At 41.3% G+C, this 15,732-nt stretch overlaps 2 protein-coding genes across 4 annotated transcripts in view; one reads left to right on the top strand and one right to left on the bottom strand.

Moving 5' to 3' along the window:
• Positions 1–4,291, top strand: part of RNF11 (ring finger protein 11) — a 50,096-nt gene extending 45,805 nt beyond the window's left edge. Inside the window, exon 3 of the mRNA XM_080655050.1 lies at positions 2,219–4,291. Within this exon, the coding sequence (XP_080511176.1) occupies positions 2,219–2,390 (172 nt within the window). The 3' untranslated portion in view covers positions 2,391–4,291. The remainder of the gene's footprint in view (positions 1–2,218) is intronic.
• Positions 4,292–14,093: 9,802 nt separating this feature from the next.
• TTC39A (tetratricopeptide repeat domain 39A) overlaps positions 14,094–15,732 on the bottom strand; it is a 49,527-nt gene continuing 47,888 nt past the window's right edge. For 2 of the 3 annotated variants that reach the window (XM_080654065.1, XM_080654066.1), the window contains exon 18: positions 14,290–15,323. In XM_080654065.1, coding sequence (XP_080510191.1) covers positions 15,200–15,323 — 124 coding nt within the window. In that variant the 3' untranslated portion in view covers positions 14,290–15,199. Of the gene's footprint in view, positions 15,324–15,732 lie in introns of all 3 variants that reach the window. The other variant, XM_080654064.1, reaches the window with a different exon arrangement.

Genomic DNA, 15,732 nt, shown 5'->3' with positions numbered 1-15,732 from the left:
CCTGCTTTCAGAGTCCCCCAGTCCCCTCATCCCCGCAGCTGCCCAGGGCTGGCCCAAGGCACAGGCAAGCCTCGGATGGCGGCTGCCCAGCCGCCCAGGGCCACCCGAGGCTCAGGTAACCAGGGCCAGCTGAGGCTTGCGCTGCCTGCAATGGCAGCAGCAGAGGTGTGATGGGGGCGTCGCCTTCCCCTGATCGCCGGGTCACCTCCCGCCCTTGAGGGCTCCTGGACTGTAAGAGGGGGCAGGCTGAGCTGAGGCACCCCCCCTCCAGTGCATGAATTTTCATGCACCGGGCCTCTAGTATATAAATAAAAGCTATCAGACTGAAAGTAAAATTGTTTACTAAAGGTTTTAGTGATATGAGGAAAATCTTGATTCATTTCTTAATTTGTGGAGTAATATTATTAAGCCTGGTGAGTTGAATATTGTATAAAATTTTACTTCTGGGGAGTTTTTGACCTCAGAGTTATTATCTGAGAGTTTCTAATTAAGACAGCCATACTCCTTTGAGGTTGAGAGTGGTCTTGCCAATACATGCATAAACCAATTTACTTTGTTGATGTTTGACTGTTTGAGCTATAGCACCAGTTAGTGCTAGCACTTAGGATCATATCCTATCTAGAACATTTTTTTAATAATTAAAAAAGACTGGTGAAGAAAAAGACTCAGAATTTTAACATTCTTCTTTTTATTATAATACTAGAGGCCCGGTGCATGAAATTTGTGCACTGCGGGGAGGGGTGTCCCTCAGCCCAGCCTGCACCCACTCCAATCTGGGACTGCACGGTGGATGTCTCACTGCCGGTTTAGGCCCAATCCCTGACGGACATTCTTCTCACAATCTGGGACTGCTGGCTCCCAACTGCTCACCTGCCTGCCAGCCTAAGCACCCCCTAACCACTCCCCGGCCAGCCTGATAGACGCCTAACTGCTCCCCTGCCGGCCCGATCGCCCCCAACTGCCCTCCGCAGCAGGCCTGGTCTCCCCCCACAACTGCCCTCCGCTGCAGGCCTGGTCTCCCCCCCCCCCCAACTGCCCTCCCCTGCAGACCTGGTCTCCCCCTCCTCCCCCCAGCTGCCTTCCCCTGCCGGCCCGGTCACCCCTAACTGCCCTCCCCTGCTGGCCTGGTTGCCCCTAACTGCCCTCCCCTGCTGGCCTGATCGCCCATAACTACCCTCCCCTGCCGCCATCTTATGGCAGCCATCTTGTGCGAGGGTCAATTTGCATATTGCCTCTTTATTATATAGGATGTTTTTATTGATTTTAGAGAGGGAGGGAGGGAGAGGGATAGAAATACCTATGAGAGAGAAACACCAGTTGGCTGCCTCCTACACACCCTCTGCTGTGGATCGAGCCTGCAGTCCAGTCATGTGCCCTGACCTCTTGGTTCATGGGTCAGTACTAACCACTGAGAACACTAGTCAGTCTAGAACACTGACTTGAAACACTGCAGAATTGGGTTGCTTTTTGAACCTGAAGCAAAGTACAATGAACTTGAAACTGGGATTGATGAAGAGAATTCCAGCCTACAGCAGTCCAGTAAATAGGCTGAAATTAGTGGTTCTGTTTTTGTATACATATAGTTATTAAAATGAAAACTCTTATTTCTGGACTTACACTAAAAACTCAGTTCGTGTCAACAAAATTTATCTAGCCAGTGGTTTCCTACCTAAAGCATCACATTTTCCTTCCAGTGTCTTCTACATGTAGCTCTTTTACAAGCACAGTTCTAGCAATGGCCTTGATCCCCATGTGGTCCATTTCTTTTTGTTCTCTTGATTGCTCTCAAAGTCTGTATATTTCCAGGGGATTGAAATGAGAGGTTGTAGATGGTCTAACACAGTGGTCAGCAAACTGCGGCTCGCGAGCCACATGCGGCTCTTTGGCCCCTTCAGTGTGGCTCTTCCACAAAATACCACAGCCTGGGTGAGTCTATTTTGAAGAAGTGGCGTTAGAAGAAGTTTAAGTTTAAAAAATTTGGCTCTCAAAAGAAATTTCAATCATTGTACTGTTGATATTTGGCTCTGTTGACTACTGAATTTGCCGACCACTGGTCTAACACTTATAGGAAAAAAAATTCAATTTGCTTTGATCACTGGCAAACCATTTTTATCTGTTTCAGATTAACACTGTCATTGTAATGGGATTTTAAAGATTATTCTATACGGACCACTTTTCTATAAATGCTTTCTGATTATTTCTCTCTCGCTCCCAACAGGTGTGTGATCTGTATGATGGACTTTGTTTATGGGGACCCAATTCGATTTCTGCCGTGCATGCACATCTATCACCTGGACTGTATAGATGACTGGTTGATGAGATCCTTCACATGCCCCTCCTGCATGGAGCCAGTTGATGCAGCACTGCTTTCGTCCTATGAGACTAATTGAGCCAGGATCTGTCATCTGACTTCAAGTGAACCTTCATTTTTTTGGTGGTTTTGATCTTTTGTCACTGAGCCCAAAGAGCCAGGGATTAGGAATTAAGATCATGCACAAAAGTTTCCTAAAAATTCCTGAATGGCTGCAGATGTTGGGGAAAAGTACGTCATATTTTAGAAACTTAGGGGGAAAAGTAGGATGGTATTTTTATGTAAAGCCTTGACCCAGTGTTTAAAATATATAATTGTATTTAGATCTTGTTATTGCTCCAGTACATAGGAATTGTGTAAAGTGTTACAGCAGCTGTTATATGTTTAAATCGTGTGTGTTGAAGATTAGGGAAAAGATAGTGGTTGTTTTTCCTAAATGAAATAACTTTCTTCTTCCCCCACCCAAATTCTTTTCTGAAGTTGCTAGCATTTGGGTCAAGGTTTTATTAAAAGCTACATTTTATAACACTGGCACAAAAAAAGTAGTTTTAAGCTTGTTTGCACAGTTCTTTTTTTCCATTGGAAATGGAATTCATTGCCTTAGGTCTTTTTAAATAGTGTATTATTATCGTTGGGGCTGGCTCTATGCTTGAAAACCAGTTTATTTATAACCTGTTATAAGTGCTATATCTGTTTGCAGTTAGGAAATGCAGAATTCAAAGTGATCTCCTAGCTTGTAAGCAAACTGAGATGCACTATCCCTTTCTATAAAAAAACAGGAGTTAATGTGTCAAGAAACCAACTCTAGTATGGGGTTTAGTATTACCCTTTCCAGTGTGTTTTATCTAATTATTTTGGTTAATATGGTGATAATTAAAAGTCAAGGTAAATTTTAAAAATTAAGATTTCTGATTTATTGAGCTTGAATTATGCCACAGTACTTATGTAAAAATGAAAGTGGCACCATGGTGAAACTGAGAAAAGTTTCTCGGTTTTAACAATTTTGATTTATTCTTTCTTGTGACCTCCTTCCCTGTTGTCTTGAACCATAGCAAAAGGATACTGCATCTCTTATTGTAGTGCTGAGGTTATTGAAATTATACAAAACACATCTCAGTCTCTGTTTCTTGGAAAGTCCTGCTAGCTGACTGGCAAGTCTAGTATAAGCAAGGATAATTAAGATATATGTATTTCATGTTTTGCACACAAATGCTGAATTTGTATAACCACATGACTTCATAGTTGTGATCTCAAAAAAGAAGGAATTTCTCCTTTATTTTTTTCTTGCAGTTAATGTAAGAACACTGACTCTAAGCTTCTGAAGTGTTAGAGGTAGAGATGGTCTAGTAAAGATGTAGTTGTAATGTTTTATCTATTTAGCATGTGTTTATTTTTCCGTATGTACTCAGAGGTGGTTTATTTGTTCAGCTCAGTGATATTACAGCTAAATCATTCATTAGCAAAAGGAGAAGCAGTTTCAACCTAACAAATAAGAAATGTTTCTTATTATTTTATATTGAGTTGAATATTTGACTCTAACACTTTTCTAGATACAAAATACAAGTATCTTGAAGGTTCTTCATAACTGCATATAGAGGAATTTAGTATGTCATAAGTACTTTTTAAAGATTTGACATTTGGCTGTAATATCCATATGTTGGTTAATTTTCTTATGAGCCCCATGATGGAAAGACTTAAAGATGAATTTGAGAGAAAAAAAAATGAAAGGAATTAGATTGTCAGGTTCTATTAAATTGTTACATGTATCTTGCTTAATTTTTGTTCATTAAGTTATATCCACCCAATTACATAAAGCAAATTTGGAGGAAACACCTGAAGTTGTGCAATATTTTTAGTGATATTACTGTTTTTATCCTTGTGTTTTCTATTCAAACATGATGTCTGTGTTATCAAGTATTATAGTCAGACTTTCTTTTTTCTAGATCTTTAAATTTGGTAAATGAACTTTTTAAAAACTCATTTTTTATGTTGCTGTTAGTCTTTCTTTATACATGGCTTCTTTCACAGAAGTTTGGTAGTATTGAAGGTTCCATTGAGTTTGGTAGTATTGAAGGTAGTATTGAGTTGAATGCTTTTTTTTTTTTTAGGTACTTTGTATTCTTTGATTTTGACCTTCACATACATGTTAAAAACCACCAATTTTGGCTTTAACTAAGTTAAATAAAGTTATAATACAGTTGTAAAGAGCTAAAGTTAGAGTTGATTACATAACAATATTTCCCAAGTTTTCTAATCTTTTCTTTAAAATATATATGTATAGATTTAGTCAGTTACTTTTTAATCTTTGGGTATATATACTTTGGAGAAAGTATTTTTATGGCTTGGTATTTCATCATAAATTTAGAAGCTTAATAGATTCAGATTTTCTAAAGCCAGATGATAGGCTCACCATATTTAGATTAGCATGTTCATGCTTGGCTATAGGATTTAAAATGTCTGAAAAGCCTGATGAGGAAAAATTAAAAGAATGCTATTCTTTTAAATGTAAACTCAACAAATTTAAATACTAGTAGTTCACACAAACCTTTTCAATTCTATGAGTGTTCTTTGTAGAGGATTTCTTAACCCAGATATTATAACTCTCCCTACTACCAGTACATACCGTGTGATATTAAAACAGTATGATTTTACAGAATACAGTGAGCATTGAAGTAACAAATTCTCTAGGTACAAAGCTCCTTTGTAAGGAAGCATGCATTTTAAAAAAGGAGAATGGGAATCAGGAAAAGAAGGTAAGTTTCTTTGGCATAATTCAGAAATGTATGCAGCTTGGTGGCTACCTCTGCTTACAAAGACATTAGCTAGTAGTCAGTTTCTAAGTCAACTGATTCACTTGCATTTAAGTGCATCATAGCTGACATAATAACCTCAACTAATATTTTTTTAATCTTTATTATTGAAAGTATTACAGATGTCCCCCATTGACCCCTTCTAGCTCACCCCGCCCTCCATGCCAGGCCTTCACCACATTATTGTCTATATCCACGGGTCAACTAATTTTTTAAGCCTTTAATTTTGAAATTAGTGGACACGGGAAAAGTTGGATTTTTGGTTAGTAGCTCCTGAAGTAATATTAAATTTATTCACCTGAATTTAAAGATCATCTAGTCTTTTATTGGGTGGAGAGAAAGCCAGAAAAGATAGTTTGTTTTCCCCTTCCTGTCTACCTCTAAATAGCTCTCTTGCTCCAGCCTTACACTCAACTAGACTTCCCTAAGACACAAGCCTGATTTGGGATGTTCCCATCAGGGGAGTCATGGGCATGAGAGCCAGTATCCTCCTGATGCATTATATTAATCCTGTGGGGACTTAGCTGAATTCCTTCTTGTTTTCCCCACTTGGTCCCAGTTTCTAAGTATTTTGCTATTGAGGTCTCTTGTTTCCATTAACTTTGTGCTTTCTCACAAAGGCTGTTTGATGCTCCTGCTCCCTTTGGAAATGAATTGGTATTACAGGCTAGCCTGCCTATTAGAAAGTTTGGATCTACCCATTTATCTCTTTAAATACATTTTTTCCTAAGGAAGATATTCTCAAAACCTAGGTGCTTATTTAATAAATGCTTGTTAAATAAAGTATAGAGTAAAAATGTCCAACTACAAAATTTCATCATTGCATTGAATATAATTGTTGATTGACCCTCCGTGAGGTGAGATTTTCTTAAGAGCTATCAAAGATAATATCTGAAAGAATTTTTTCTTGGTTCTATATGCATCAAAATATGTATTTGTCTATGCTCAGGTAGTGATTTAATGTTCACAGTTCAAATTTAGACAGGGCTTTAGTTTGTGATGATTAATCAGGGATGGGGAACCTTTTTCTGCCAAGGACCATTTGGGTATTTATAACATCATTCACAGGCCATACAGACTTATCAACTTAAAAATTAGCCTGCTATATTTGGTCAGGCATTTAACTCACCCCTAATGCCTTGCAGGGCCAGACCAAATGATTTCGAGAGCCTTATATGGCCCTCTGGCTGGATGTTCCCCATCCCTGATTTAAGTGAAACATAAGGTTAATGGAGTAAATAACTGTAAATGTTCAGTCCTATTGCATTATATAAACATCTTAAAACAGTACTTTTCATAAGTGGTTTAAAAGATATAGTAAGTTAATTATGTATTTAGGGAAAATTTATTGGACTATTTGTTAGCTCTGCACATATAGCATTTTTAAAATATGTTTTTATTTTTTAATATATATTTTTTGTTGATTTCAGAGAGGAAGGGAGAGGGAGAGAGTGGTTGAAACATCAATGATGAGAGAATCATCAACTGGCTGCCTCCCACACACCCCCTACTGGGCATGTGCCTTGATTGGAAATTGAACCATGACCTCCTGGTTCATAGGTCAGTGCTCAAATATTGAGCCACATGGACTGCACATACAGTATTTTTAACCTGAGAAAAATAATCTCCATCTATTTTCTAGTTCCTAAGAGTTGCATTTACAACATATAGAAGTTCGTAAATGAATGCGACAAAAGTATTTGGGGAATATTAATTTAAACATACTTTGTAATTCCTTTTATAAGAGCCTCTGCTTAAAGCATCCCAGAAAAAATTGATTAGCTTAATTCTAACCAGCCCTTTTTAAAACCATACAGGGGTAAGTTAAAAATTAACAGCAGTACTGGGTGTTGAGAGTTTGATTGTTTAGATAAGTGTATTCAGACTTTGCTTTTCCATTTGTCCTTTGGCATTTCCTTGTTCTTTAGCATGGAAATAGAAAATCCCAACAAATCCTCTTCAAGCCATTAATTGATTCATAAAATTTTTGTGAGAGGCATTAGTGAAATTATACAAAAGAGGTTTGGATTAATCTGCCCATTTTAATTGTCCACATTGTTCTTGTTTGCTTTATCACTCTGAGCAATAGGCATTAGCTCAGGACAATAACTGGAACCATTTGACTACTGTTACTGATAGACTAAAACCACTTACTATTTCATAAAAATTTTAAGGAAATTTTAAGAGTGATACTAACTTTCCTTTATAATTTTGTTTCTTGAGAAAAGTTACTGTCCACTTGAAGATTTAGTCATCTTTGGATGCTTTCCACAGAAAGTTTGTTTTCCTCTGCATATGAATGAAGAATGAAGCAGCATTATGAATAAGGTACACATTTTAGGCATCTAAGATTGTGTTAAAAGGAGCAGCAGCACCTGTTTGCTTTGAACTCTTTTTATAACGTCAGGGCTTGCAGGGGTCCTCAAACTACAGCCCACGGGCCACATGCGGCCCGCCGAGGACATTTATCCGGCCCGCCGGGTGCTGCTGCCTGTCCTGCTTAGCAGCCGACTCGTCCCAGGCCCGCAGTGCGCATAGGAATTTGTTCGTAGTTTTTTTTTTAAACTATAGTCTGGCCCTCCAACGGTCTGAGGTACGGTGAACTGGCCCCCTGTTTAAAAAGTTTGAGGACCCCTGGATAGGCTCCAGATTTCTTGGCACTGAAAAAAGAAGTTGAAGTGGGTAACTGAAGGTTTGCCTAGTCATAGTGGTGAACTCTTTAGTGCTTGTGAGAAAATTTGGTTGGCTTTGCAGAAGTGATGAGCCCAGCTTTTATCTGGAGCCACATAGTAATTTAGACATTTGGGATCCAAAGGCATTGTGTGAATTGGAAAGCCTGGAATATGTCAGAAAGACATTGAGATTGGCTTCTAACACTCTTCATACTTGAGGTGGGAGAATAGGCTACATTCTGCCAATTCCAGAATCAGAGCCAATCCTTGAGCTTTTACACTGTGCAAAATCATGACCTTCTGTCTGTGAGGATAGCTGAACTCAGCAGATAGATTATAAATTAATAGCTACAGTTTTAGGATGTGCAGTGTGTGGGGAGGGGAAATTGTTTTTCACAAACCATTTGTCATCATGGCCCTTGCTGTGATGCGATCTTGACATGAGCAAGAATAATTTATAAACATTTTTCTTTCTGGTAGTGAGCAGGTACTATATCTAATAGGGCATTTTGAGATGGTTTGTTATTGCAAGTACCGTTCTCGGGATTATTTATTTCTTAAACTGAGTTAATTGCTTTGAAGATATCTTTGAAGTAAGAAATCACATTTATGGATATGGGTTTTGATAAACTGGGTTTCTGATTTCCATGATGAGCAAAGGACATGAAATGCCAACTCACATGGACTCTTAGAGCCTGACTATCACTTAGCATATTGAAAGTATTTTTTTCCTTTAGTAGCTGGTGAAGGGGAGATTTATTTTTATCAGCAAGTTTACAGAAAGCAGAGGCAAGTGTTGCTGGATATCTTTGGTATGGAACCAGCTCCTAAATTCCATGTTTAACTCTATAGAATCCATTCTTCATGTAGCAGCTAAAATAATTTTGAGTAAATTGGATCGTGTCATTCCTCTGCTTAGAACTTGTATAGCTTCCCAGTGTACTGAGAGTAAAACCCAAACTTCTTAATGAAGATCCATTGGCTTTCTGCTCTCTTCTTTCATAGTACTCTACCTTATAGCCTTGTTAGACTTTCTTTTTGTGCCTTCTAAAATGTCAAGCTTGTTCCTATCTCAAATCTTTTGGAATTACAGTTTCTGCCTGTAGTTCGCTTCAGTCGTTTCAATGACTGGCTTATCCTCTGGACCAAACACATCCCCTTTTTATATACTCCTACTAGTATGTCTTCCTTAGCAGACTAAGCTCCGTGAGATCAAGATATTTGGGTGAAGGGAAGGAGAAAATGGGGAAGAAGAGAGCCCTAAGGAATCTGAACATTTCTGATTGAGAGGGAGCCATCATCAAGGAAGTTCCCATTGGAAAATAGGGATCTTATAAAGAAGGGCAAAGGCAACATTCTGATAAACTTTGTCACTAACCAGTACCACAGACTGTACCCACTGTCCTCATTCTTCCCTTCACCTATGAAAGTTTCTGTATATGAACTTTGAAAAAAAAGGTCATATAGTGGATGCATGTTGTTTTTGTTTGCCCAGTATCCCATCCTTTTTGTAGTAAAAACCTCCAACTGGCATATGACCCATTTGGACCAATTGTAGTACCTCACTCCCTTTCTAAGGCAGTGTGATTCTCAAACTTCAGTGCGCATCAAATCAACCTAGAGTGCTTGTTAAAATTTAGATTACCTGGCCTCACCCTTCTATCAAATCCCCTGATGATCTCATGCTGATCTGGGGAAACTGGTCTAAGGGATGGACATTTAATCAAGCTGGACTAATCTGAGTTCTTATCTGGGATTTTTCATACTGGAGTAGGAAAAGAAGCTCGCTTCTTCTGGTCACAAAGCTGTAAGGATGTGAGGTCTGAACTGCCATGTACACCCCTGCCATGCAGAGAAGCCAGTTCAAGAGAATAAATCTAACACAGGAGCAAAGTCAAGAGATGGAGAGCACTAGAGCCCTTGATTCAGTCATCCCCTAGGCCAGTGGTCAGCAAACTGCGACTCGCGAGACACGATTTGCCACTGTGTTGACTAATGAGTTTGCCGACCGCTGGGATAGGGGCTTAATCACAAGGAACAACAGCAGCCTGTAATTATTGGAATCGAGAGTCTAGGTCAGTGGTCAGCAAACTCATTAGTCAACAGAGCGGCAAACCGAGGCTCGCGAGCCGCAGTTTGCTGACCACTGTCTTAGGCCAGCGGTCGCCAACTGGTGGTCCGCAGATCACTGGTGGTCCGTGAGATCCAAAAGGTTGGCGACTGGTGGTTTAAGGGAACCTTTGGAGCAGCGGCCGCCAAGACCACTGGTGGTCCATGAGGTCCGAAAGTTTGGCGACCGCTGCCCTAGGCCAAACCCACCACTGCCTTCCCACAGTATATGTGGCCCAATGAATTTCCCATGTAAAGTTAGTATTTTTAATAGATCAGGCTTTTCTCTAACTGTAAATTTGCTCACAACCTCTTCCATAGATAGTTAACAGAAAGCCGTAGTCCAGGGGTGTCAGATTTCTGGCCCATGTACCACTTTGACCCACAGATATGATATTGCCAAACTTAAAATTGAATGCCTTTAGCATACACGTACCAGTTTTCAAATGTTCCTACTTCTTATTGTCTTACTAGAGGTCTGGTGCACGAATTCGTGCATGGGTGGGGTCCCTCAGGGTGGCCTGCAGAGTTCGGGCCCCAGATCGCAGCCACAGCCCCACTGGCACTCCGCCTTGGCCTGGAGCCGCCCCCTAACCTTCATCCCACCTGTGGGGCAATCAGTCAGGGCTGGGCCCCCTGCTCTGCTCCCTCAGTACCTGGGAGCCAGGCGGCGGCCGTGCTCCCCACCATCGCTGCTGGTCACCATTTGTAGGACAATTGGTGGGGTGATCAGGCCCCAGCTTGCACCTGCCTTGGCCTGGCGCCGCCCACTCACCTGCTCCTGCTCCACCATCCTACCGCAGTCTGCTCTCTTTGGGGCCTTTGGGGGCCAGCAGCGCCTCCACTGCGGCCCACTGCCAGCACCACATCGCAAACACCTGCCATGTTCTGCGCTGCCCCCTGGTGGTCAGTGCACATCATAGTAAGCGGTCGGTCTCCCGGTTGAATGACAGCCCGAGGGGACAATTTGCATATTAGGCTTTTATTATGTAGGATACCAAACCTCTTCTAGCATATGGTTTGCTGCCCCTCAAGCCTCAATCCAGGCCTGAGTCTCTACATCTGTTCAGGCCTCACTTCTTGTCTCTAGAGTAGCTGACCAGACTCTACCTATCCATCTGGGGATTAGATCATGCCTTTTCCTCCAATAGCCCTTGATCGTTTTATGAGCAAATACTGTTGCTTAAGGGTTGCCTTTTTTTCCCTTTTGGCTTTATTGAAGTTAGACCCTATCCCTACCTCAGGAAGCCTAGTGGCCTGGGGAAACTGCCACACAGACATATGCTCTGTGTGTTTCAAGCCAAGAGTTTCTAGTGTTTGAGTTTTTAGCCAGTACCTTAAGTGTGGCCTAAGTGACTATAAATCAATCCAACTTTTAAATTGATCATTTTAAGCTCAACCAGCAGTTTAGCAAAGTGTGGGCTTTAGAGTTCAACTGCCTGGCTTCAAATCTTTATGCTGCAAAGTAACCAGGTGATCTTAGGCAAGTTATTTAACCAGTTCCAGTTTTCTCATCTGTAAAATCACAGTAATAGTCCCTTCTTCATAGTGTGGTTATGTGGATTAGAACCATGTCAAGTGCTTAAACTAGCAACTGGTAAATAATGAGCACTTGATATTAGCTATTTTTCTTCCACCCAGAGCATATAGCGTCTAGTGTTCAGAAGTGTTTGTTAATGATTTGAAGAAAAACAAGACAACCCAGTCCAGTCATTTGTGAGGTGTTAGCTGTGACGTGTCTGATTAAACTTTAATGTCAACTTTAAGAAGTCCATAGTGACCTTTAGTAATTGTATATCTTCCCAGAGGAAGGACTGTATTACATTTTGTCACTTGACAGTTGAATTTGTGCAGTGGAGGCAATTCATAGATTGCTAACTTAGATCAAGCCCCCAAATGAGGCTCCTTGTTTGTGGACTCACCCTGTTGGGCAGTAGTGAACTTTGCACCAGGTGTCCCAGGAGCTATGCTAACCCAAGCAGAAAGACACTTTCTAGCGTTGGAGAGCTACCTCTGGGGACAGGGGTGAGGAGTTCCCAGTTGGTTTTCAGAATCCAGGTACCTCTCATTTATTACTGCATTAGTGTGATGGTGCTAAGGACATAAGGAAACAGTTGTTGAAAAGGCACATTGTTAGCTTTAATTTTTAAACAAACGAGAAGTTGTCTATCCCCCATTATTTTAGAAGAAATAAAACTTGGGAGTAACTCCAGAAATAAGTGTCTTTGGATTTTATTCCTTTGTTGAATGTAGTTACAGGCTAGGGTTTTCTAAAACCTCCTGGGGCTGTTCTTCAGTTGCTGGGAATCGCCCACCTGGATCTCAGCCAAGTCTTGGGTTGGTGTTGGCCCTTTAGGGTCCTGTCTTTGCTGTTGGGTCCTGGCTTTTTTTGCATGAATGACGATAGAGGTCTTGGAAACACTCCCATTCTGACTTGAGAGATAAGGAATAGGGAATCCTGCCAACACATGGGAGAACTGATAGGGAGCAGCACACTGCTGAAAGCCAGCCAGCCAGCCCCTGGGTCTGTGATCAGTGAGAGGCAGAGGTAGACTTTCCGTTGTCAAGGGCCTGTTCAGGTCATGTTACACAGTTGCTGCTTCCTAACAACTGAGTTCCTCTGTGTGGCACAGAATGCAGACTTGCCCCAAATGAGGATTATTTGCTCGCTGGGTATCCTGGGCTACAGTCAGGGCCCCTGATTGAGGAAGCCTATCATTTCTGGTTAAGTTTTGGCAAAAAGTAGAGAGTTGTGTATCTGTTGCCTCATTTTGGAGATGAAAACCCACCAACAGACTTGACCAGAGTTAGAATTCTAACTGTTGACAGCAGGAAAGAGAGTAATCTAGTCCAAATTACTAGTTTTTAGAGGGTCTGTGATTTTCCTAAGGTTACTCTGAAAATCAGTCAGTAGCAAAGCAGGGACTACAATTCAAGTCTCCTTATTTTTAGGCCAAAACTCTCCACCTGACCAGCTGCCTATCCAGGGCAATTGTGCTGGAAAAGTCTTTAAGAGAAGTAACCAGAGTGAGAAGCCCATAATGGAAGTTTCACCTTCAAAGGCCTCTGCACAAGGATATAGTGTCAGACACCCAATATGGTCACCCTTCACTCTCCTCCACATACATGTTTTTAACAGACTATCTCAAGCGGCAGCTGGGATAAAGGAGACAAAATCCACTGATTTCTTTTATCAGCCAGGCTGCAGCCAGGGCAGCAGACAGAGGTAAAGGTGACGTAGGCTAATTAATGAAGCCCAGCAAGAAAACAGCAACAAACACTGACAAGGAAACCATCTGACTAAACTTTAAAATACAAGCGGAAGCACCTAAAATAAATGTTGAAATAAAGCATTTTATAAACTATTTCGCAAATTATATTTGGTATCTATGGCCAGTACTGCTTTTATACAGCAGCAGGTAGAGTTCTAATATGTGGGGAAGCCACTAAATGCTGTCCTCTCAGCAGCCTGGCACTAGTCACCTCTGACCCTGCCCTGCCCAGCCACCTAGAAACAAACTGGTCTCCCAGCACCCAGGCTTTGGAGGAGATAGAGCTTGCAGAGGGCTGCTCTATGGAGAGCATTCTTTTGTCTAGTTCTAACAAAATGAGGAAAAAAAAAAAACTTCGTAGCATTCTGCTCTGAAGGTACTAAGTGCAAAGGAGGACCTTGAATGAGGGTTTTCTGCTTTTCTTTCCCTAATTAGAAAATGCCTATAACCCATTGCTTCATTCAATGTCAGTCATAGGAAGCTGGTTGACTGTACATTAATAGATTAACCCACGCAGCCACTGACAGATGCTCAAAAGTGTTTGCTAAATACAGCAGTGCTGGAAGATTGGAAAAGTTGCCTACGGTCCTTCCCTTAAAGAAATTGCATTCATGTATTTGTGGAGTCACATGTTCATATATGACTATTTTTATTGTGTCCATGATTTTTCTAGGGAAATGGTTAAATTGAAGTATGCTGTCATGAGATTGTGAATGGTAAAATTTGGTGTTGGTTACTGAACTTTTGAGTTCTCATTTTAACCATCCCAGAAGTTGCAAATGCAGGTGCTTTTAGAGACCAGAAAAATAATATAAGTATTTAAAGTGGCCTCTACTCAGCTCCAACTGATTGTTGCCTTATTGCCTTATCGTAATGAGGCCCCGTGTTGCCAGATGTTTTTGTTGCTTTTTTTAAAATTAGAGGTCAGAAACCAGACTTATTTGTGAAATCTCCCCATTTTTAAATGTTAACTTATTCTAAATTTTTTTTAAATATCATGTTGTCCAAATAAAACATATCTGGGCCATATGGTTTCTCATCCAAACTTTCTGCCCTGCCTAAGAATTCAACACATATTTTACTGAAATACTAGTAGATGTTGCATGATCTTTTTTAAATATAAGTTTTATTACTGAAATATTTCTTTTCTCTTAACTAAAAAAAATTGAAACACATAAAATATGCCAAGAATTACCATCCTATTTCTAAGAAAAATGCTGTCAGTAAATAAATGTACCTCAGAATGAAGTAGAGAAGATTTTATAAATTATTCCCAATGGTTTCAATCTGAGGGAATCCCCCCACCCCACCACCACCAACAACTTAATGGCACAGAAAGAGCCACACACGCAGGTCCCCTTCTGTCAGGCCTCGGCATCCCCATTCCTTACTGGTGGAGACTGATTTCCTACAGATGAATCCCAGTGAGTTACCTCACTAAATAGACATGTTTGCTTTTTCAAAATTGGACAGATACAAAGGGAGTTAAATGAAGTGTAAGAAGTATGATAGTGGGTGTCTATGTGCAACCCCAGAAGCCTTGAAGCCTGAGGTCAGACCGTCCTGAGAGTCCTTCCAGCCCTGGAAGCTGAGACCTTGCTGAAATTTGAAAAGCAGTTTGGCCTTTGGCAGCATACAGATTTACCTCCTGATCAGTATGGGTTAAAGCAAAGATTACAGGTGGTTGGTTGGTGGTTTTTTGAAAAGCCAACTATGATCCCATCATTGTATTTCTAAGTAAAATGTAAACTGTTCATACATTCTCTTAAACATCACAGTGAAAAACAAGTACCCGTATATGTGATAGGGCAGGCAGAGGGCTCCACCTGCTCTGTCCTTGGCAAAGGACCTTGGCCACACAGATGAAAATGCAGGCTTGGCTTCTTCACGGATACTCATGTTGTGCCATCCCACTGGAGCACCGGTGGACCCCAAAGACAGGGCAGGGGGTGGGGATCAGTTTTGAAATGTTTCCAGGAGCTCTGTCCAGCTGTCTGTCTGCCAGCTTGGGAGTGCTGCGCCAAACTACAGGGACACTGATGAGACCACGGCTCTGCTTACATTCTCTAGAGAAGACTTGGCTTGGAGTGTGGCTGCCTGGATTCGAAAATGTGTCCTTGACTCCATGGAGTAATTCTTATAGTTTTGCCTGAAAGAGACCAGAGAATCAGACACTTGAGGCTGCTGTAGAAAGTGCTTTTTCTTCAGTCTGAGCTGTGGGAGCCCACCAGCCAAGGAAGAGTTGTAGAGGTCTACATCCCTGTTTCTGTCTAGAGAAAGTTGGGTGGTCTGCCAATAGGGATTAACAGAAAGGGTGTGTAGCCAGCCCTTCACCCAGACATCATGCCCTGTGGAACCCTCTTGGTCCTGATTGGTCCCTAGACTTGAGGTGTCAAGAGATAGATCTATGGGCTGGAACGCAGGGGACCAGGGTCTTCACACAGCCCTGTGGCTGACTTGAGTGTGATCCTGGGCAACTCACTTCGTGCTTCTGGGATTCTAATTCTTCATTGGTGAATTGAGAAGGAAGCCTTCCCATGCTTGGTGAGAGCTGGGCT

This window comes from Plecotus auritus (assembly GCF_963455305.1).
Source record: "Plecotus auritus genome assembly, chromosome: 2".
NCBI classification, from domain to species: domain Eukaryota; kingdom Metazoa; phylum Chordata; class Mammalia; order Chiroptera; family Vespertilionidae; genus Plecotus; species Plecotus auritus.
The sequence above is the reverse complement of the archived record's forward strand: the minus strand, read 5'-3'. Positions and strand labels throughout refer to the sequence as shown.